The sequence below is a fragment of the Trachurus japonicus genome, chromosome 2, assembly GCF_045865225.1.
Source record: "Trachurus japonicus isolate A0001 chromosome 2, Traja_1.0".
Classification (NCBI taxonomy): domain Eukaryota; kingdom Metazoa; phylum Chordata; class Actinopteri; order Carangiformes; family Carangidae; genus Trachurus; species Trachurus japonicus.
The window spans coordinates 13,159,631-13,180,850 of record NC_140908.1 but is presented as its reverse complement, the minus strand read 5'-3'; the positions used below and the strand labels follow the sequence as shown (position 1 = coordinate 13,180,850).

General features: G+C 40.3%; 1 protein-coding gene across 3 annotated transcripts in view; it reads right to left on the bottom strand.

Annotated features, from left to right (window-relative positions):
- als2b (alsin Rho guanine nucleotide exchange factor ALS2 b) overlaps window positions 1–21,220 on the bottom strand; it is a 54,270-nt gene that overhangs the window by 16,558 nt on the left and 16,492 nt on the right. Inside the window, exons 6-17 of one of the 3 annotated variants that reach the window (XM_085801742.1) lie at window positions 20,477–20,801; window positions 16,091–16,265; window positions 15,280–15,376; window positions 14,562–14,639; window positions 12,219–12,440; window positions 10,686–10,857; window positions 8,689–8,878; window positions 5,362–5,427; window positions 5,096–5,258; window positions 3,356–3,502; window positions 3,059–3,187; window positions 122–192 (exon numbers count right to left, since the gene is read on the bottom strand). In XM_085801742.1, coding sequence (XP_085657868.1) covers window positions 122–192; window positions 3,059–3,187; window positions 3,356–3,502; window positions 5,096–5,258; window positions 5,362–5,427; window positions 8,689–8,878; window positions 10,686–10,857; window positions 12,219–12,440; window positions 14,562–14,639; window positions 15,280–15,376; window positions 16,091–16,265; window positions 20,477–20,801 — 1,835 coding nt within the window. Of the gene's footprint in view, window positions 1–121; window positions 193–3,058; window positions 3,188–3,355; window positions 3,503–5,095; window positions 5,259–5,361; window positions 5,428–8,688; window positions 8,879–10,685; window positions 10,858–12,218; window positions 12,441–14,561; window positions 14,640–15,279; window positions 15,377–16,090; window positions 16,266–20,431; window positions 20,802–21,220 lie in introns of all 3 variants that reach the window. The other 2 variants (XM_085801753.1, XM_085801734.1) reach the window with 2 other exon arrangements.

Here is a 21,220-nt window from a genome sequence, read left to right as displayed (position 1 = left end):
AAGTATTTTTACAGTTTTTTGGAGTTTTGAGGGTTGAATCTACTAATTATTGTGACAGTAGGATTCTTTATAGCATTATTTTTCACACTTTAAACGGTTTGATGTGGTGACTGAGACTCACGTGCCACTGTTCTCCTCTGGGATTGGTTCCACCCACAGCGTGGCCAACGGGAAGACGTGATGGGTGGAGAACTGGAGGAGGGAGAAGGAGGAAAGAGAGGAGGGGGAGGGAGGAGAGAAAAAAGAGGGGAGAGGGTGAGCATTTAGAAAGAGGAGAGAAGATTGTTATTTTTTTTATTTTACAACAGAAGGTGAACTCCAGTCTACTACTGTAAATCACACTGTGCTATAAAGCAGAAGACAAGTCTATAGAATATTAAAACAGCCTCACAACCTGAACACACACGGGTTTTGTCTTAAATAAACTGGAACTAGAACAACTGGAGCACATCTAAGCAGATTTTGAAGACATGTGGAAGAAGAACTGAGCTGCTTCTTGTTCAGGATTAACCTACGGGACGCCGGGGGTCAGTCATGCAAGACGAAGACATGAGCTTCACATGTTTTTGAAGCGTGCATGCTCTTTTCCACCAACACCCTGCATCTCTGTTTCATACGGCTGCACAGGCTCACGGCACAACACACAGAGGAGGAGGAGGCCGTTGTATAGGGGAGAAAGGTGATGATAATTCTAGGGGCCCAGCGCCCAGTGGGGCCCATAAAAAACCCCAGTAGTCTAATCTTTGTATGACTGATTTATTCTGCGTAAGACCCTGACTAATACTCATAGTACACTGTAAAAACTCAACATCTTTCCAAGAATATTTGTCTTATTTCTTGTCCAAATGTCTCATTTCTAGTCAAAACTAATCTCTTTCCACTTAAAATAAGACTCATTACCTAAAAATTAACTTGTTTTTAGATCATTTTCACTTAAATTCACAATAAATAGAAAAATCTGCCAGTGAAAGTAAGTTTTTTGTGCTTGTAATAAGGAAGAAAAACTTGCTCCACTATCAGATTTTTTCTACTTATTCCAAGTGAAAATCTGCTTGAAAGAAGTAAAAAAGTGTCTTAAAAACAAGCTACTTTTAATATGATGTGTCTTATTTTAAGTAGAATGAGATTTGTTTTGACTAGAAATGACATTTTGACTAGAAATAAGAAAAACATTCTTGGTAAGATACTTGAGTTTTTGCAGTGTAATGCTGCATTAGCATCAAAACAAAGAAGGCTAAATAAAAAACGATAATACATACGTAGTCTAAGAAAAAAAAAGGAAAAGTTAGGGGGAGGAGCCCACTTTAGTATTCTTTAAGGGGGCCCAGAATTCCTAGCAACGGCCCTGGCTGCTGGGTAGTTGGATGATGGTGTAAGTGAGTCAAGGCAGGGGTCACACAGTCAGTGGAGGGGCTGAGGGGTGCAGGAGGGGGGGGGGGCAGGCAGAGGGAAGGGAAACGGGACAGGGAGAGAGGGGAAGGAGCTGCTTTGGAGACGTGAACCAGGAAGTGCTACGACTCGACTATTCTGTCCTTTCAAACCCTTTGGTCCAAGCTGTTTATATCCAAACCAAGGAAACAAACTCTCCAAGATGATGGAGCATTTATGTTATCTTATGTTTTTTGTATTTCAAAAGTTGCACGGGAATAAGATTCATAATAAGAGACAGTTCATTCTCCGGTGCAGCCCTCCCTGTAGGTCTGGAGCAGGCAGAGTGGAGGTAGGTAGGTCGGGGTAGGGCTGGGTATCACTGACAGAGTCTGAGGAGAGGGTGTTCCCTGTCAGATAAAACAGGGACGTTGGTTCAAGCTTTGGGTTTTAGAGCAGACCCGTTTTTCCGGAAATCCCAGGAAATGGTCAGTCAATCTAATAACGGGAAGGAAAAAAAGATTCCCGAGATATTTTCTCATTATGCTGCCGTAATAAAGACCTAAACTAATAATATACGCTCAATAAACTGTGTGAAATATATAGATTTATGAACGGAAATACCCACTCCAAAAGTGAACATTGGAATCTAGGAGTGCTTCAGATTGAACCATAAAGCACAATATTGATCATAATTAAAATGATAATTGTTGTTGGCCGATTTGTTTTTGTTATTAAAGTGGTCTAAAGTTATTTGTATGCCTACAGAAAGTTAAAACATTTTTATATAGTTGTATTGTAGATTAGTAACAGAAGCGTGTAGTAGCCTTAAAGCAGTATTACAATATATCCTATTATTTTTTTCGGGGTTTCCCAGGATTCACGGGAGAGGGGCTCTATTGTCCCGGGAATTTAAAAGAGGCAAATTCGGGAAATTTCAGCAACACTATTTTAGAGCAGGAAGAGGAGAAGTAAAAACCAAAAGCTGGAGCTCTGTGCTTTTCGTGTGCAGATTGTAGACAAACATGTGATTCTGAGTCATGTGGGTGAAAGTGACACGACTCGGTCTAACAATTATTCTAATGACAAATACATACGGTGCTGTTTTCCCCCTTTGTTTTCCGTTTAGTTGCTTTAAAATCAATAAAATCAATAAAATCAAGCCCTTCTCCTACTGTCTTGATGGATTTAAAGTGTCTGGAAAGTTTCTAGACTTTGTACTGATTGATTGATTGATTTGCTGCTGTTTTTACAAACCCTGGTCTGATTTGATAGGACTTTGTGAACCTAAATAAAGCATCAATGATCTGCCCTCGTTAGCTCAGCATCACTCGTTAGTGGCTTTATCTGTTATGTGTTGTGTTTGTCATGTCTGAATCTAATGACACAGAGCCCTAAGCCTTTCACACACACACACACACAGAAGAGGAGGAAGAAGAGTGGGACAGGGGGAGAGAGTCGGGGGGTCACTGTGCTGACATTTGCTTCTGGCTGCATACTTACGAGATTTTTACAAGGCGCCACGCCCTGACAGCACGAAGGCAAGCACACACAAACGCTTGAAACACACCAGGTTACACTGTCTCAAATATGGCGGAAAAGAGGCAAAAAAGAAGTGATGGACTCTGTGTGTGTGTTTCTATGTGTGTGTGTGTTTCTATGTGTGTGTGTGTGTGTGTGTGGGGCTGACCTGCGCGTGGACCAGAGCGTCGTTGAACAGGATGAACCAGTTGACGGAAAACCTCCCGGCGTTCTGCAGGGTCAGAGCCTTGTTGCTGCTCTCGCAGATCAGCCGGCGGTGAGGCTTCCTCAGCGAGTCCTGAACCGCACACACACACACAATGACACACACACACACACACACACACACACAGACACACACACACAATGACGCCCATTCAATGCAAAAAAATCGGTGACATCATGTGACACCTCAATGTGAAAAGGATACGCATGGTGGGAAGGAAGAATAACGAGGAGCACATACACTCAGCGAGTTTACCGTCATTTTGCCAGGGAAGCTCTTCCAGAAGTGGAACGTGTACTCGGCCTCCTTCCGCCGCCGCTTCAGCTGCAGCACCAGGGATTCGAACCTGGAGCAGCTGTCCTGCAGCTTCTGGTAGTCGCTGGAGCTCTGATGACGACACACGAAACAACACGAAGCAGTCACGGTGAAGCGTGTGTGTGTGTGTGTGTGGTGTACAACAGATGTCACGATTACTTGTTTGTTTTCACTATAAATGGCGGTATCAAATGTCACAATTAATTAATCGTAAAGGTAAATACCGTCACTTTCCAAAAAAGATTACGTGTGCAACTTAAAATGGCACTGAATTGATAGGAAATTAAATGTTAGTGTGTCATTTGATATATTAAAAAGAAAAAAACGATTAAAATAAGCATTTGTTGTAGATGACAATTAATGATGAATATTTCAAACATTTCCCCTAGGGGATTAATAATTGGTCCTAAATTAATAGATACTTCAAATATTTTGTGTATATAAGTAGTAATGTAATTGTATTTTGACTGCATTTGATTTCATATATTCATCGTGTGAAAAGTTAAACATTGGCTCAAGCAGCAGCAGCAATGTGAACATTAACTGCAAAATTTTACTTGTGTCTTTATCTGAAATTTGCAGCTGTGTTTATTTATTCATGGTGCCTATTCACTGTATTATCCACTGTATTTGTATCATTGCATTTATTGTATTCAGTATATTTTATCCTATTCTAAAGCCTGACCACCGGGGACAAAGACTGCAAATTAGCTGAAGCTAAACGTCTTATATGCACTCACATTTTCCCATTTTTTGTGGCAATGTTGTATGTATCGTCCCTGTTAAATAGAGATTAAAATAAAAATTAAAAACATTTTTTATCTATTCATTCATTAATGTATTCATTGTTTATGTATCTATCCTCTATCTCTCTTCCTTTATTAACCCATCTTTTTTTCTTTGCTTTTCAACTATATGTTTCCATCTGTTGGGGCTCGGTGCCAGAGGGATAGGTGTGAAGGGTTGGTATCTGTTCTATGGTATGTTGAATTTACATCTGTAATTACTATTGTATGGAAAACTATTGTTTTTTATTACAGGGTATATACAGGAATCTTGAAGTTAATTCTAATACCTTTTTAAGACTTTTTCAAGACCTTCTCAATATTTTTCAACACCTCAGTGCCACTTCAAGCTGTAACCATTTATATCAGTGACACTTTTAACTGAACAGTTTTGTGTGATAAAGGCTATAGACCACTATGATGCAACAGAATTCAAAGTAGGCTAGGATAAAAAATCAAAGGCAAAGTTTATAAAAAAAAAAACATCCAGCTCCACTCTCAAAAAACAAAAACAACAATCTTCTTTTCTATTTTATGTACCGGTTCATCTTCGTTTTTTAATAAAATGAATAAATTCAGACACGTTTACAATGTTTTTAGGACTCAAACTCTTGGACAGCTAATTCAGAAAAAATACCTTCAAAATTTAAGACTTTATAAAGTCGTGAAAAGACTTTTTAATACTTTTTATTTTCCCAAAATTGATTTATCACCTTTTAATACTTTTCAAGACCCCGCGGATACCCTGTATTATGTAAAATTCAATAAACAGATTGTTTAAAAACATCTAATAATGATTATTTCTCTGACAATAATTGTACCAAGAAAATCTATAATGTTAAGATTCAGAAAAAACATTCAAATGGTTTGCGTCTCGTACCACTTCGAAGCAGGTGGCCAGTTTGAGCAGCAGCCGGCCGTATTCGTGCAGGTGGCGAGCTGGGAGGTAGAAGAGCGCCACCAGCAGGTCGGCCATGGCGGGATTCTCCTCGCTGCACTCCGACAACCTCTGCAGCAGCTCGGGAGTCTTCCCAAAGAAATCTCTACAAAAGGGGAAAAATGAAAATCTCTCATCATCAGACTTTTGTGTTTCTGGATAGATGTTGCTGCAGCTTCGTCATGTCTGTGGATGTGTGGTGGACTCACAGCGACGGCTTGGTCAGCGCCTGGAAACCCCCCATCACCTGGAAGTTGCCTAGACAGCTGCAGTATCTTAACAGTCATAAAGAGAGATGTGTTATTATAACCCTGTGTGCATATTCTCATTTGTCCAGGTCATAGTATCTCAAAAGGAGGTTCAGGGTTCCTACACATTTTACATTTCCAAATTCCATACTTTTTCCAGACCCTAATTTCCAGACTACTGCAAAAAACTCATCTTACCAAGAATATTTGTCTTATTTCTAGTCAAAACAAATCTCATTCTACTTAAAATAAGACTCATCATATTAAAAGTAGCTTGTTTTTCGACACTTTTTACTTCTTTCAAGCAGATTTTTTGCTTGAAATAAGTAGAAAAATCTGATAGTGGAGCAAGTTTTTTCTTTCTTATTACAAGCACAAAAAACTTGCTTTCACTTGCAGATTTTTCTACATATTTCAAGTGAAAAACTGTTTGAAACAAGTGAAAATTATCTAAAAGCAAGTTAATTTTTAGGTGACAAGTCTTATTTTAAGTGGAAAGAGATTAGTTTAGACTAGAAATTAGACATTTTGACAAGAAATAAGGCAAATATTCTTGGAAAGATTTTGAGTTTTTGCAGTGTCTCAGTAAAAATAAAAAATAATAATTTGTGACATTTGAGTAAATAGATGTGTATCATGTTAATAAATCATGAAATTAATCATTTGTTTTCATTATTCTGATTTTGTATGCCATTATGTAACCAAATAATTTCCAGGAGATTGTAGCTAGGTAGCCTACAATAGCGCATACAAAATGTGAATAAGACTGAATAAGTATTAAGATAAATATATTTCCATACAATAGTTTCCATTTTCCATACTTTTCAAGACCTGGAAATGTATAAAATCAAATTCCATATTATTCCATACTTTCCATACTTGTGTAGGAACCCTGGAGGTTAAATCGAAAGCAACTGGACTTATTGGAGTTATTTGTCTGGGAAGACGTTTCACCTCTCATCCAAGAGGCTTCATCAGTTCATGTACGCAATCTGACCAGGCTGGACCTCCCAAGGACAGAACACCACACCACACACCCGCAAAAGCAATCTGGTGTATGCAGTCCAGTGCAACGAGGAATGCAAAGACCTCTATACATTGGGGAAACGAAACAACCACTGCATAAATCCTAGACAGAGAGGACAGGTGGTTTGAAAGAGGAGTAAAAGAAGCCATCTGCTGTATGTAAAAGTAGAGAAACCATCCCTCAACAGGGGAGGGGGTCTCAGACACCACCTATCTCCAATTAGGCGGGTGCATATATGAAAAAAAAACACCTAACCCTAAAAAAATTCTAACAAAAGGTTTCTCAGCTGTTTTTTATAGTATTAGATGTCCTTAATAACATAACAACTAAAAGTTTACCAAAATTTGGCCACTAGAAAGGTGTTATTTTCAAGATGGCGTCCAAGATGAAGATAGGAAGCCTGAGGAGACACCACAGGTGAATAGGGTAAAATTTTTAACTAACAGATATCACCATGAAACTTCCCAAGTTTATCACTTACATTAAGACAAATATTTTTTGTATTACAAGTTTTGTCAAATTGTATGTTTAAATATGTAAATGAGGCAATATCTCATTAAATATGCGCTAATTTGCCTATCCGAAATCTGAACAATGGATAAAAGCCACTTTCAAAATTCTTGTTTTATTTTGTTGACATACTAGAGTCAGAAGTTTTTACAGAGGGGATTTTGGATATCTCTCTTTATCACTCTGTAAATGAGAAAATACTAGCTGCCCTAAAAATTCAAATATCGTCGTGTTTTTAGGAGTAAAATCTTGTATAAGAGCCCGAAATCTCCACTTCAGCAGCACTTACAGACACCAAACCTTCCAGTTTGATCCCTTTCTATATTCTGAAGGTTTTTACAGAGAGGATTGTTGATATATCATTCATAGCCTGATTTATACAACATTTTACTCCTAAAAACACGACCAACTTGAATTTTTAGGGCTGGTGACAGTATTTTCTCATTTACAGAGTGATAAAGAGAGATATCCAAAATCCCCTCTGTAAAAACTTCTGACTCTAGTATGTCAACAAAATAAAACAAGAATTTTGAAAGTGGCTTTTATCCATTGTTCAGATTTCGAATATGCAAATTAGCGCATATTTAATGAGATATTGCCTCATTTACATATTTAAACATACAATTTGACAAAACTTGTAATACAAAAAATATTTGTCTTAATGTAAGTGATACACTTGGGAAGTTTCATGGTGATATCTGTTAGTTAAAAATTTTACCCTATTCACCTGTGGTGTCTCCTCAGGCTTCCTATCCATCTTGGACGCCATCTTGAAAATAACACCTTTCTAGTGGTCAAACTTTGGTAAACTTTTAGTATGTTATTAAGGACATCTAATACTATAAAAAACAACTGAGAAACCTTTTGTTAGAATTTTTTTGGGGTCAAGTCATATTTGCACCTGACTAAATTTACAATGCTTCCCAGGAGATTCAACAATCTAGCCTCAAAGAACAACTACTGTTCACAAGTGGCAAGTGACTCCAACGACTGTCGTTATAACCAGAGTGCGAATTATACAATGACAATTGGGGGGGTCAACATTTTACACAGCGCGCAGTACAGTGCAGACGTGTGCTTGAGTTAACAGAAGTCTTACAGTATCTTGCTTGTTCAATGAAATGTCTACAGTCTGTAGATGATGATAAACCAAATTTTACACAATTTTACAGTTCATGCGGCACATAATGTACCACACAAACAATTTTTGTAGTCACCAACAAAATATTCTAGATCTAAACTGCCGAAATTCAGACCCATGCACACACACCCTAGCAAAGACAATGAAATGGTTTAGTCCACTAGGGGTGTCTGAAATTTTACTACAAGCATCTTCCTGGCATGACTATGGAAATACTGTATATTGTAGTATTTATGATTACTAATAAGAAAGATACATGTTTCAACCCCCCCTATCTGTTATTTGTACCTCTTTTAGGGGGGTTGAAGTCGTAATTAGGGGGGTCAAACCCCCCCAAACCCCCCTGTAATTCGCACTATGGTTATAACACAATAGCGCACTAATGAAGTCGAAACCAACTTTCCACCAAAGACAGTCACCTAAACTGGTCAGATGCTACATGAACTGATGAAGCCTCTTGGATGAGAGGTGAAACGTCTTCCCAGACAAATAACTAAGTCCAGTTGCTTTCCATTTAACCTCCTTTGAGTTCTTTGAGTTATTATAACACACAGACGTAATCAATCTTTTTTCGATCGATTTTTAATTGATGGCAGAGGTGGAGACGCACTCGTTGTAGGAGTCGAGGAAGATGCTGTGGTGGTCGAGGATGAGGAGGCTTTTGACGTCGCGTCCGCGCCGCAGGTTGGCGGTGAGGCTGGTGGCGTGCTGACCGGTCAGGTGACACAAGAGGCTGAAACGCCCAGCGAGCGTCTGCAGGAGGCCGAGGGTCACCGGACCGAGGGCCGAGCTCAGGGACTCTGCAGGACGAAACAAAAGATACAAACATCCTCTGTAGATTATCAAAGGTCAAAAGGTCAAAATCTGTATTTGCCATTTGTGCAAACACACATATAGTCTACTTGCCAGCCCATTGGGCCCCATTGTGAACCCGGAAATGTTGAAGTACCCCAAAGTTTTATGTTAGAAATATATAGTATGGGTCCCCAGTATTCAGAAACTGCCGGATGCTAATTTATATATATTGGGCAATTAGCATAATTGACATAATTAGCATAAATTAGCATATTTTGCCTATATGGGCAATATTTCAACAAAATTGACTTGGCTGATCTGTGCAATATTGGAGTGGTTTTAGGGGTTATTGTTGATGCTGAATCCATTTCTGACATTTTCAAAATTCAAAATGGCTGTCTAAACCGGAAGTGACCAGATTTTAACCGCCAGTGGGCCGATTTTGATCGATTTCAATCTGGTCACTTCCGGTTTAGACAGCCATTTTGAATTTTGAAAATGTCAGAAATGGATTCAGCATCATCAATAACCCCTAAAACCACTCCAATATTGCCCAGATCAGCCAAGTCAATTTTGTTGAAATATTGCCCATATAGGCAAAATATGCTAATTTATGCTAATTATGTCAATTGTGCTAATTGCCCAATATATATAAATTAGCATCCGGCAGTTTCTGAATACTGGGGACCCATACTATCTATTTCTAACATAAAACTTTGGGGTACTCAACATTTCCGGGTACTCATTGTTGGCAATGAGTACCCGGAAATGTTAGTCACAAGTAGACTAATAGGAATTTTTGTATGGTTGTTCCAGGTCAGGTGGAGAAACAAAAGAGAACACACAAAGACATACAAGAGTCAAGACACAACGAAAAACACTTAAAAAGGCTCAAGCCTGGGATTAAAAAAGAAAACAAGGACATAACATTTCTAAAAAGGCCAGAGATCTATGTCTACATGTAAATAAATGTAAGAATAAATAGGTGTAAAAAGTGCCAAGTGCTACTGAGGTGGGTGCGTGTTGTGTTGCCATGTGCCCGGGTTATTTTGTGTTTGTTAAAAGTCTGACTGTAGCCGGGTAGAAACTGTTGAAGAAGCGTGATCTGTGTGTGATGATGCTGTCTGGTCGTTTGTGTCTGAGGTTGTATGTGCAGTGTTTATGTTTGAGCAGGGAGTGAGCTGGATGTTGTGTGTCTTTGATGATCCTCTGTGCTCGCTTTTGACAGCGCAGATTATCCTTCCTTATATTGTTTTTTTTCTTTTTTTTCTTTTTTCTCTGAGCACTGTTGTATGTCTTTCACTTGTCTCCACTCTTTGGATGTGTTGTAATGTTGATGCTCAAAAAAAACACATCCGTATCTGCACACAACTCCCAACATTCAAGACCGTGCTCAAAACTCTTTAACCCTCTTTAAAGGGGAACTACGCAAGTCCGCTCGCTTTTCCGCTGTTTTGGTAACGCTCCTCTCGCCCATGTGCATTTGTTTTCAACGACGCTGACGAAAAATCAATAAATGGAGCTGTGGATAACATTACATAACTTTTCTGGGCAAATTGAATCGTAGGCAACTGGACTTGTATTTGTCCGGGAAGACGTTTCACCTCTTATCCACAAGCTTTTAATGTATAAGTTTGTGTGTTTTACACTGTTTTATTGCTGTTTTTTAACTTAATTTTTCTGAATTGGCTCTATTTTGAAATGTGAAATGTCTTTGAGCATTTGTAAAAGCACTTATTATTATTATTATTAAAAGAGAAAAACATCCTCTAGGTCCAGAAATTCCACTTCCTCCCTCTGTGTGAGTCTTACCCAGCTCCAGCAGGGGGCGTATGATCTGCGTCTTGATGTTGCACAGCTTGCAGTAGAACTTCCTCTCGGCTGCGGCCAGCTCGTGGAGGCTGGCGATGAAGCCCATCACGTTCCTGTCGGACAGCGCCACGCACCGCCGGCCCCCTGCGAACACGGTGCTGACGTAGCCCAGCTGGGAAACACACCATCATTCAATTCTCTCAACCAACCACCACCATTATATAAACATTTGAATCTTAAACAGAAATGGGAAAATGACTTGAATACCAGTTACAGTAATCAAGAATGGGAAACTATCCTTAGAAACTCACAAACTTTTCTAACTTCAACCAAGCATAGAATGATTCAATTTAACATTTTGCATCGCACATATTACACTCCTGATAGATTACACCACATGTATCAATCTGTAACTTCATGTTGTGAAAATTATGTACAGTGTGAGGGGTAAACCAGAAATATTTTTCAAAATATGGGGACCTCTGATGAAAACAATCCCCCAAATCGAAGCTTTCATTGGCTGAATGCAATTGACCCTTCGCGTAAGCCCCGCCCCCTTGGTTACTGTTGCTACGCCGGGCAAGCTTTCACTCCCAGCCATGCTCCTGGCAATATTTGGTATCGATTTCAAAGGAAATATCAGAAAATTTCTGGATAAACTGTTCTGAGATAATAGAGAGAAGAAGTCACAAAGATCATTCATAGTTTTCAGTGACGTGACTCGCACAGGAGGATAAAACATCTGTTCAACAACACGACTGGACAATGTACAGAGCAGCAGTAAGGGCTGGTCATTTTACCGTCTATCAACCCACCAAGACTTACGTCATCTCACTGGTCATGAAACGTTGTCAAACTGCAAGTTTTTGGGCGATTGTGAACCACATACAGTTTTCGCTGCTGTTTTGTTTTCTCCCACCGCTGCATCAGTCAGTGAAAGCAGTCCCTGCCTGGAGGATCCCTCGCCTAAAAGCCCAGGCAAAAGCCCTAAAAGCCCAGGCAAAAGCCCTAAAAGCCCAGGTAAAGGCCCTAAAAGCCCAGGTAAACGCGGTAAAAGTACAGCTGTCATTTCGGATGTGAACATATGGTTATCCCCATATTTACACTTGCTCAAGTCGAAAAAAAAGTCCGCTCGTATCTGAACATCTCTACAAACAAATGTTTTTCGTCCTAGTCTCAAAATGTGTCCACAAAAGCAAACGTAATGACTCACTGCGGGAAGCTTGCCAGGCCTATAGTTACGGTTGCTAACGTAGGATTGGACAATAGCCATTTGTGGGAGGAGTTGGCGAAGGGTCAATTATGTATAACTATGTATAATTGTATGGCATATGTATTGAACTGCTTTCTATCGTATGTATTCTTCATATTCTGCGCGGTCTGGTGGGGGGCGGGGTAGGGTCTGTGTGGAATGTCTGTCTTTATATGTTTTGTAAACGATATAATTGCAAATAAAAACAAGTATTAAAAAAAAAAAAAAATTATCTCAACCAATGAGAATCACAGATCTTTCATCAGCTGCTGTTTCCTTACGTTCATGCAGAAGGGCAGTAGAACGGGCTGCGGAGTGAAGCCGCCCGCCCGCTCATCCTCCTCTTCCTCCCTCTCCGCCTGCTGCCCCCACGCCTCCTCCTCCCCCTCCTTCACCTGCTGCCCGCTGTAGTAGATGATGGGCTGGATGCAGTCCCCGTCCGCCAGCAGGAGGCTGTGTCTCTCTCCGGCGCTCACGTCCCACACCCTGATGCCCTCGGACATCTGCACCAAGAGAGACGCGTGTTCATCAGATGTGAAAACCAGAAGCTTCATGTGTTGTACAACTGCTGTACAACTGTAACAATTAGGGGTGTCACAATTTCGATTTTTTATCGAAATCGATCGAAATTACGTCACGATCTCGAGCATCAAAGTCAAAGAGAGGATCGACGATCCCCCCCTCCCCCCTCTCCGCCGCCCGCAAAGCTACAACTGCCCGTTGTCCCCATTGCGCACCAAGCGTCTTGTCAGTCACTGGTCCGAGTTTTCCTTTACTTTTTATTTCGAGACAACACTCACTCATTCTCTCTCTCTCTCTCTCCCTCGCTCTCTCTCTCTTTTTTTTTTTTTTTTACAGCTGATGTGCACGTCTGCAGCAACCCAAACAAATGCACATGGCTCTATTCCAGCCACATGATTGGTTCGGCGCAGCGGAACTCTCAATATCATTGGCTATTTGCCAAAACATGGATGAATGAAAACTATCGACCACGTCTCATATTTCTATCGAAGAAAAGTTATTTCACAATTTATAGCGTTTTATCACCCAGCCCTGGTGGGCTACTGTCCCCTCCTACCTGGGAAACAGGAGGGAGACACAGCTCTAACTACACAACACCGACAAGCACTGAGAGCCGCATGTTGCAGTGACGTTATAAGATTAAAAAAAAAAAAACCCGCAAATAATAAGCCGACGAAAAGCTGCAACTTGCCACTTTTTGTCGATGTATTATTTGCGGGGGCTTTGGGGCATCTGTGATGGTGGAGGATCCGGGACTGATTGACTGTGGGCCACCGCCAGTCTGATCAGGATCTGATCATCAGGTCCATGGCAGCACAGCAGCTGCAGCACTGCCCCGCTGTCTGTCACATTACTCTCGCGTATCAGCGCAATCTCGTTTACATTACATTATACATCAGGAGAATAATGAGACACGACGGAAAATTAATGTAAATAAAATTATGATAATGTACACTGTACAGATATAAATATATTTGTTTCAAAACCTTGGGGGCAATTTTGGCCCCTGGATCATGATTTTTGGGGGCATGTTACCTTTCTATTGTAAAGAAATTATTTAAATGTGACCATTAGTGCCTAATGTGATACATTATGGAAATTGCATCACTTATATGTATCCCATCTTTTGAAATAAGATTTACTGTACAAAATTTGATGAATAAAACCAATGATCGTAGACTAGACTAGTCTGAAAATAGCATAGGCCTCTGTGCTGTAAGAAAAAGAAAAAAAATCGAGAATCGAATCGAATCGTGACCCTAAAATCGAAAATCAAATCGAATCGAGGATTTGGAGAATCGTGACACCCCTAGTAACAATGTAACTGAAACTGCTGCTAACTCTTTTTTTAGACTTTTTTTTTGACTTTTATTTATTTGCACATAAAAAAATCAAACAAAACATTTACTTATCTCTCTTACTAGTAAGAAAGATATGAAAAATAAATGTGCAGGTGAGGTCTGAAACCCGAAAGGCTTATAACATGACCTCACCTTGATCTAACAGATAATTGAAGCACAGTCAAGAAATAATAATCACATACCTTGTGCAAGGTATAGAAATAATAAAATTTAAAAAAGAAAGGAAGGAAAAAGATGAAAAAAACAGGGAAGATGTTGGTAGTAAAAATAAAAGTAGTAGTAATGATAACAGCACTAAATAAATGAATAAACATAAATAAATAAACATGGGGCGCTAGGAAAGCAGAATTAAAAGTCAAACCATGTTTTGATGCTCAGTTAATTTAACTCCTACTCCCCCTATATTTATGCAGATACTATCATTTGTGTCTCTTTTGTTTTGCTTCTTTTTTCCCTTTTTTTTTTCTCTCCTTCATTGTGAAAATTGCTGCTAAAACCTATGCACTTTACTTCATGCACTTTGCCTAGCATTGTTACCTGCTCTCTAACTATCTGTCTATGCAGATTGTTATCTATTTTTCTATTGCTACAAGTGCCGATAGCATTCTGCATCCGAATGTGTCTGTGCGGGTGACGGTGCCATACAGCGTTCAGATGCGTGGCACTGTCCTCAAACAAATAAACAATAAACTAAACTTATGTGTGTGAATATGTGTGTGTGTGTGTGTGTGGTTTCCTCACCTTAGCGAGGCGGGGGACGGTGCTGGGTGAGTCCATGTGTCCCAGCTGACCGGAGCTGTTTCTGCCCCATGAAAACACCTGGAGGACACAAAGACACACTGATGTAGGGGACGTCTTCTGACAGTTTCTCTGTGGTGAATCAGGTTAAAGTTTGTTTTCACTTCTCTTTCTTTCTTCCCCTCTTTTCTTTTTCTTTCCCTACACTTTAGTATCATTTTTCACATTTCTCATTTTTCCATTGTTCCAGTTCATCCCCATTATTTCCAACACATCCACTGTTGTCCATCTGTTTGCACTAATTTATTATTTGTCTTTGTTGATTTGTCTTGTCTAACCCTTTAATATGTTGTTTTTTGTCTTTGTATGTTTCTGTTGTTTTCCACTTGCATCACTTAAAGAGGAACCATGCAAGTCCGGTCGCTTTTCCTCTGTTTTGCTAACCCTCCTCCCGGCCATGTGCATTTGTTTACATCAAAGCCTGCGAGAAATCAATCAATAGAGCGGTAGATGACTTTATATATCATATACGATGTTACGACGGGTATATTTGTGTAGTTTAATCCATCATAAACAAGAGAATACAGGTTACGGGGCGTGTTTAAACCATCACAATTACTCCAAAACTGTTTAATTAAGGTGAAAATGTAGCATAGATAAGCTACAAATCCTACATAGTTCCTCTTTAAGAAAAAAAAAGATAAAGACGTGACAGACTGACCTGAGACTGAGCGGTCAGAGCGATGGAGTGGTGTGCGCCAGCCGCCACCCGCACAACCTCCTTATTGTTCAGACTCTTGATGCACATCGGCTGTAACCTGCAGATACACACATGCAAGAATAACCGTATGGTTTCGTGTGCATTTAAAGGGATAGTAGCATTTTTTTAAAGTGGGGTTGTATGATCTACAAATAGCCCCTAAGTACTTTAATTGCAGTAGAAGACTCTCTGCACTCCTCCCGTTAGCAACGCCAGCCCATAATAGCCCTGCCCAGAGATTTACAACATACAGTGTTGTGAACAGACCCAAAGAAACGGCCTATTTTCGCGGCCTAAAAGAGGTTTTATGTGAAAAAAAATACACAGTTCCATTGTTCGCTATAATATAATTTTATCCAGCCCCTCAAATTGCAGGAAAAACTCACGTATCCCTCCGCCCAGGGTTAGCGGCCGCCGATCAGCAGTTGGTTAGGTCCAAATAAAAACTGTTTTTCCTGCACTTTGAAGGGCTGGAAAAAATTATATTATAGTGAACAATGGAACTGTGTTTTTTTTTTCAGGTAAAACCTCTTTTAGGCCACGAAAATAGGCAGTTTCTTTGGGTCTGTTCACAACACTGTATGTTGTAAATCTCTGGGCAGGGCTATTATGGGCTGGCGTTGCTAACGGGAGGAGTGCAGAGAGTCTTCTACTGCAATTAAAGTACTTAGGGGCTATTTGTAGATCATACAACCCCACTTCAAAAAAAAATGCTACTATCCCTTTAACGCTTCAAATTTGTGTTGAATGACCTTCATCTCGTCCTGCCTACCTGGCCAGGTTGTCTCCGTGCCCCAGCTGTCCGTGCTCGCCGTGGCCCCAGCTCCACACCTCCGTCTGCAGGGTGGGCAGCACCTCCTGGGCCTCGGGGACCGCCCCTCCCAGCGGGGTGAGGGCCACGGCGCGCATCCTGGGACGGCCGGCTTTCCTCAGCAGCCGCGGAGACACTGTGAAGAGAGGAGACAGGGAAACGGCACATCCTTCATGTCCTTTCCTTTTTTTTTTTCTCTCTCTGCCCTGCAAACAGATTTATCCGAGTCATTATCAGTCTATATATATATTAGCAAACACAGTGACCCTTTAATTTACAGGCTGTTAATTACGTGAGTCAAGAAATAGCCTAGAAATAACGATCAATCCTTTAATTGGAAACAAAAGGCAGCTCCAACTTATTCAAATCTTATGACAGATGTTATGAGACATTTAGAGCTGGAGAAAATCAAATTTTCACTGAAAAATCAGGAAAGAAAGTTCTATAGTATTTGGCAACCGTTTATTGATTATTTTAACCACAACATAGTCTGAGGGCAAGCTATAGAAATGCTCTTCTAGAAGGAAAGACTTTGTATTTTATTTTATTCTATTTTTTATATATATACACATATTTATTTTTCCCTGTCTCTGTTTAGTTTTTGTCTCCCCCTTTTTTTTTTCTTTTTTTTTTACTTTTGAAGAATGTATACATTTGGGTACGTACTGTATAATCTTTTTTATTTCCTTTTTTTTATTTTTAAATGAATCCCCTTCATCTGTCTATTTTTCATTTTGAGATACATAAGTTAATACAATTTAAATGACCCTTTTTTATGTAAACATGTACGTGTAAATGTGTAAGATGTCTGTTGTGTCTGATGTGTTCTATGTTCAAAATCAGAAAAATCAATAAAGAGAGTTGGAAAAAAAAAGAAAAAAAGAAATAACGATCAATTTCATAGTAAAAGTAAAAGTCTTTGCAATTGATTGTAATTTCTGGGCTGTTTCTAGACAGTATAACGCAATTAATTGTTATTTCTTATCTATTTTTTGACATGATCACATAATTAACAGCCTGTAAATTAAAGGGCTACTTACCGCAAACACTAGACAGAGCAGTACAGATAACATGAGAAGGCGAGGGAGAGTAATAGCAACATAAACTCCAGGTGCAAAGTCCAGCTCAAATCAATGAGCGTTATCAAAATGAGCGGAAGGACGCCTGCACAGAGCCATTCAGATCAGATCACATCAGCTCAGCAGACAAACAATGAGGAGAAGCCTGAAGGCAGCACACACAAATACTGAGAGGAGGACGGAGACAAAAAAAAACTGGTTTACTGCTCTTCAACATTGAATTGATATATTCAAATGGAAAGAAACTGAACTCTTTTGCAAACACTGAAACACTGACAGTGTTGCAGGTGATGTTATTGCATCATAATCTAATAGTAAGCCTTGTGTCTGTTTTTGTTAGAAATGTTATTTTAGTTAAATAACATGAACATGACTTGTTTTAAAGGGGACATATTATGGAAATATCACTTTTTGAAGGCTCTTTAACATATATTTGGGTGTTTGTCTTGCCTTCCCGCCCCCAAAATGTGACAACTGACAAAAAAATCTGTAACGTGCAGGCTCCCTACCTTGATATTCATGTGGTTTTACAAGCCCCAACCCTCAGTTGTGGAGAAGGGAGGGGCGGGGCAAGCAGTGGTTCATTTGCATTTAAAGGGACAGGCACTGAAACCAGCCGTTCTGAACAGGGCTGTTTAGAGAGGATGAAAAGAGCTGCCATGTTTGATCACTAGGGTATTTAGACCGAAGCTTAAGACACCTGGGAACTATTTTAATTTGTGGAAAAAGGGCATGATATGTCTCCTTTAATAGTATTTTCCAACATATTGTTAAAATAGGATCGGCCAAGCTCCATTATTCTCAATCATAACAAGTGGAGTTATTTTTGGGTGGTGTTATTTTTGGATCATTGTTCTTTCTTTCCATCGCTGGGAGCTAAAGCAGTGAAGGACACGGCAGCTAATTTACTGTCAGAGGCATGCGTGGAAGGACCAACACAATATATAAACATCTTCGTTGAGGCTGGATTCCTCCCGATCTCCTCATCAAACCTAAACTTTCAGCCACAAAGAGGTCAGATCAAAAGCAGATGATGAAATCCAGAGCAAAATGATCTGCGAGGAACGACAGAAGTGACGTTAGACGGAGGAAACCCCGTCTATTCTCTCTTTTTCTAACACCTGCTTATTTCCATTTGGGGTCACGCAGGAGCTTAAAACCTATCCCACAATGCACCGAGCTCCCTCCTCTCCTCTTTCTTTATTAAAACCCAAAAACTTTCATTCTGCTCGGTTAAATCTGCTAAATCCGTCTCACGCCCTGCCACGTTTTCTTCGCCGCAGCGCCGTCAGGGAGGGAGAGTTCAAAGACGGTTGGAAAATAAAGCGCCGCCCGCTCCTCTGTCACCTCTGACTGAATTAACAGCTTAACGAAGTTAGTTCAATCCACATTCCTCTGTGTTTTTATTTCAATCACACAAAGGCGACCATTCAGATCTTTAATCTTTGAATCTTTTAAGAAATTTAATAAACTTTCATTGTTTTTTTCCCCCTAATTGTTTTTTTTTGTGACATTTTTAGAGACATGACACACACAGACTTAAGGCCTTTGCACACTAGGTCCGTTTTTGACGATTTTTTCTCCCTATCCGAAATTTGGAACACAAAATAAAAATGCATGCGAATAAAACGCAACGGACTCAGTGTGCAAGGAGCCTGTGCGTAACGTTTTTTGTCAGATGTAGATGTCAAAATGTAAAAAAGCAAAAGAAAAGAAAAGATTATGATAAAGATTTTTATTCTGTGGGTAATGGGGGCGGGACTAGATAAGCTTTTGCTTCTCCCGCTTTCCCTTTCGGCCATGTGTATTGTATTATTTGAACTAAGATGAAGTGTGATGATGATTTAAATTGACATGCCCGAAATAAACAAATTGATTGATTGATTGATTGATAAAAGACCTTTAGCATGCCAGGGTTCCTACAGCTTAAGCCAAGTTAAATTTAAGACTTTTTAAGACTTTTTTAAAGCCACTTGAAATTAAATTTAAGACCGACTTCATAATAAACACAAATGCAGAAAAAAGAATAAAAAACACCACATCAATTACATTACATAGGGTTAGGGACAATTTGACCCACTTTCCTATGTGATCTAAGGTAAAGTGACTGCTACATGAACATTGGATTGTGTCTCTTTCCAGCTGTACTTTCAAAATAAATGCATAAAAAGTCCGGAAAAAACAAAAACACTGACTCGGGAGCTGGAGGCGGTGAGAAATTTAGCGTTGACGGCCGCCACTAACTTCTCTATGTCGAAATGTTACCAATTATTTTGAGATTTGAGACTAATTACAACCATAAAATACCACTTACCATGTGTTAACATTTTTAAGACGTTTGAAAAATTTAAGACATTTTAATGCCAATTAAGGCCTTGTTTTTAGATTAATGAATTCAATGCCTTTTAAGACTTTTTAAAGGGATAGTTCAACATTTTGGCAAATTGGCCCATTGCCATAATCGCTATAGTCATAGCAGTAGGTTCATTACCTTTAATTGTAGGTGTAAGCTATTTTCAGTACGGCGGAGCGCAGCAGCTGGCTGCTCAGAGCTACGCTATGGAGGCTAAGGGAATTTCTTGGTTTCCCTCATTAAACTCATCAAATTCAACATCCCAAAACTCCACAGCGCTTTTGTAGACAAGTTGTGAGCTGCACAACCACCACGCTATGAGATAATGACGGAACGATACGAAACGGAGCCGTTTTCGAGGTAAATACAGGGTAAATACGGAGACTGCTTGCTGAAAAACTGTCCCTGAACGCAACGCGCATCAGCGGTTTTGTATGAATTTACCTCGAAAACGGCTCCGTTTCGTATCGTTCCGTCATTATCTCATAGCGTGGTGGTTGTGCAGGTCACAACTTGTCTACAAAAGCGCTGTGGAGTTTTGGGATGTTGTATTTGATGAGTTTAATGAGGGAAACCAAGAAATTCCCTTAGCCTCCATAGCGTAGCTCTGAGCAGCCAGCTGCTGCGCTCCGCTGTACTAAAAATAGCTTACACCTACAATTAAAGGTAATGAACCTACTGCTATGACTATAGCAATTATGGCAATGGGCCAATTTGCCAAAATGTTGAACTATCCCTTTAAGGATCCGTAAGAACCCTGGCATGCACACAGGCATGCATGCACTCACGAGCTGGATGATGAAGCCTGCAGCCTGCCACACAGCGACACCGACAGCGAGCTGCACGTGCTGCGAGGTGTACAGTACTTACGCAGCAGCGAATAGGAGGAGGATAAGAGGTGAACAGCGTATCTACCCTGAGAGAGGAGTCCCGGGAGCGAGAGGCGGCGCCGCAGCCCCTCCGCCTCCTCCTCGCGGATGTCCCCCGTGCTGCAGCTCTTCTTGCCCTGCATCGAGTCCTCCAGGCGGACGCGCTCGGCCGTGCCGTCGCCCGCGGCAACGGCGGCGGGGGGGACAGCGAGCCCCGACCTCGCTGCCGCCGATGCCGAGGAGGGGAGGTAGAAGTTCATCATCTTCTTCAGGGACAGCGCCTCGTAGGTGGAGGCCACGCGCTCGCCCACCGCCGAGGCGCACGACGCCACCAGGTTGTTGAGGGTGGAGCTGGAGGGGGAGGCGGAGGGCTGGGGGACGGACAGGGGGAGGGGTCAAAGGTCAAAGGTCAAAGGTCAAAGTCACAGAAGAGACTGGGGACGGTTTTATAAGACCATTAGGCTTCTGTGAAGAGTAGTTTCTGATCAGTTGATGTTTTCAGATCGATAGATAGCTAGATCAGCTCCATACATTCTGACAGAAATACCAAAAAGAAGTGAAAAAAACACATGTAAAAGAAGAATGCAAGATAAATATATAGCAGCAATACAAAAATACTTAAAATATAAAAGATATAAGAGTTTTTTTCAATGAATATAACCAGTAAATGTATACAAACTATTACACTATCCTCAAAATAGTTGCAAATTTAAATTCCTATCAATCAGCTAATCTTTTTCATTCTATTATACATAAGATATTAATAAATCATCCATTGGCTGAAGGTTTT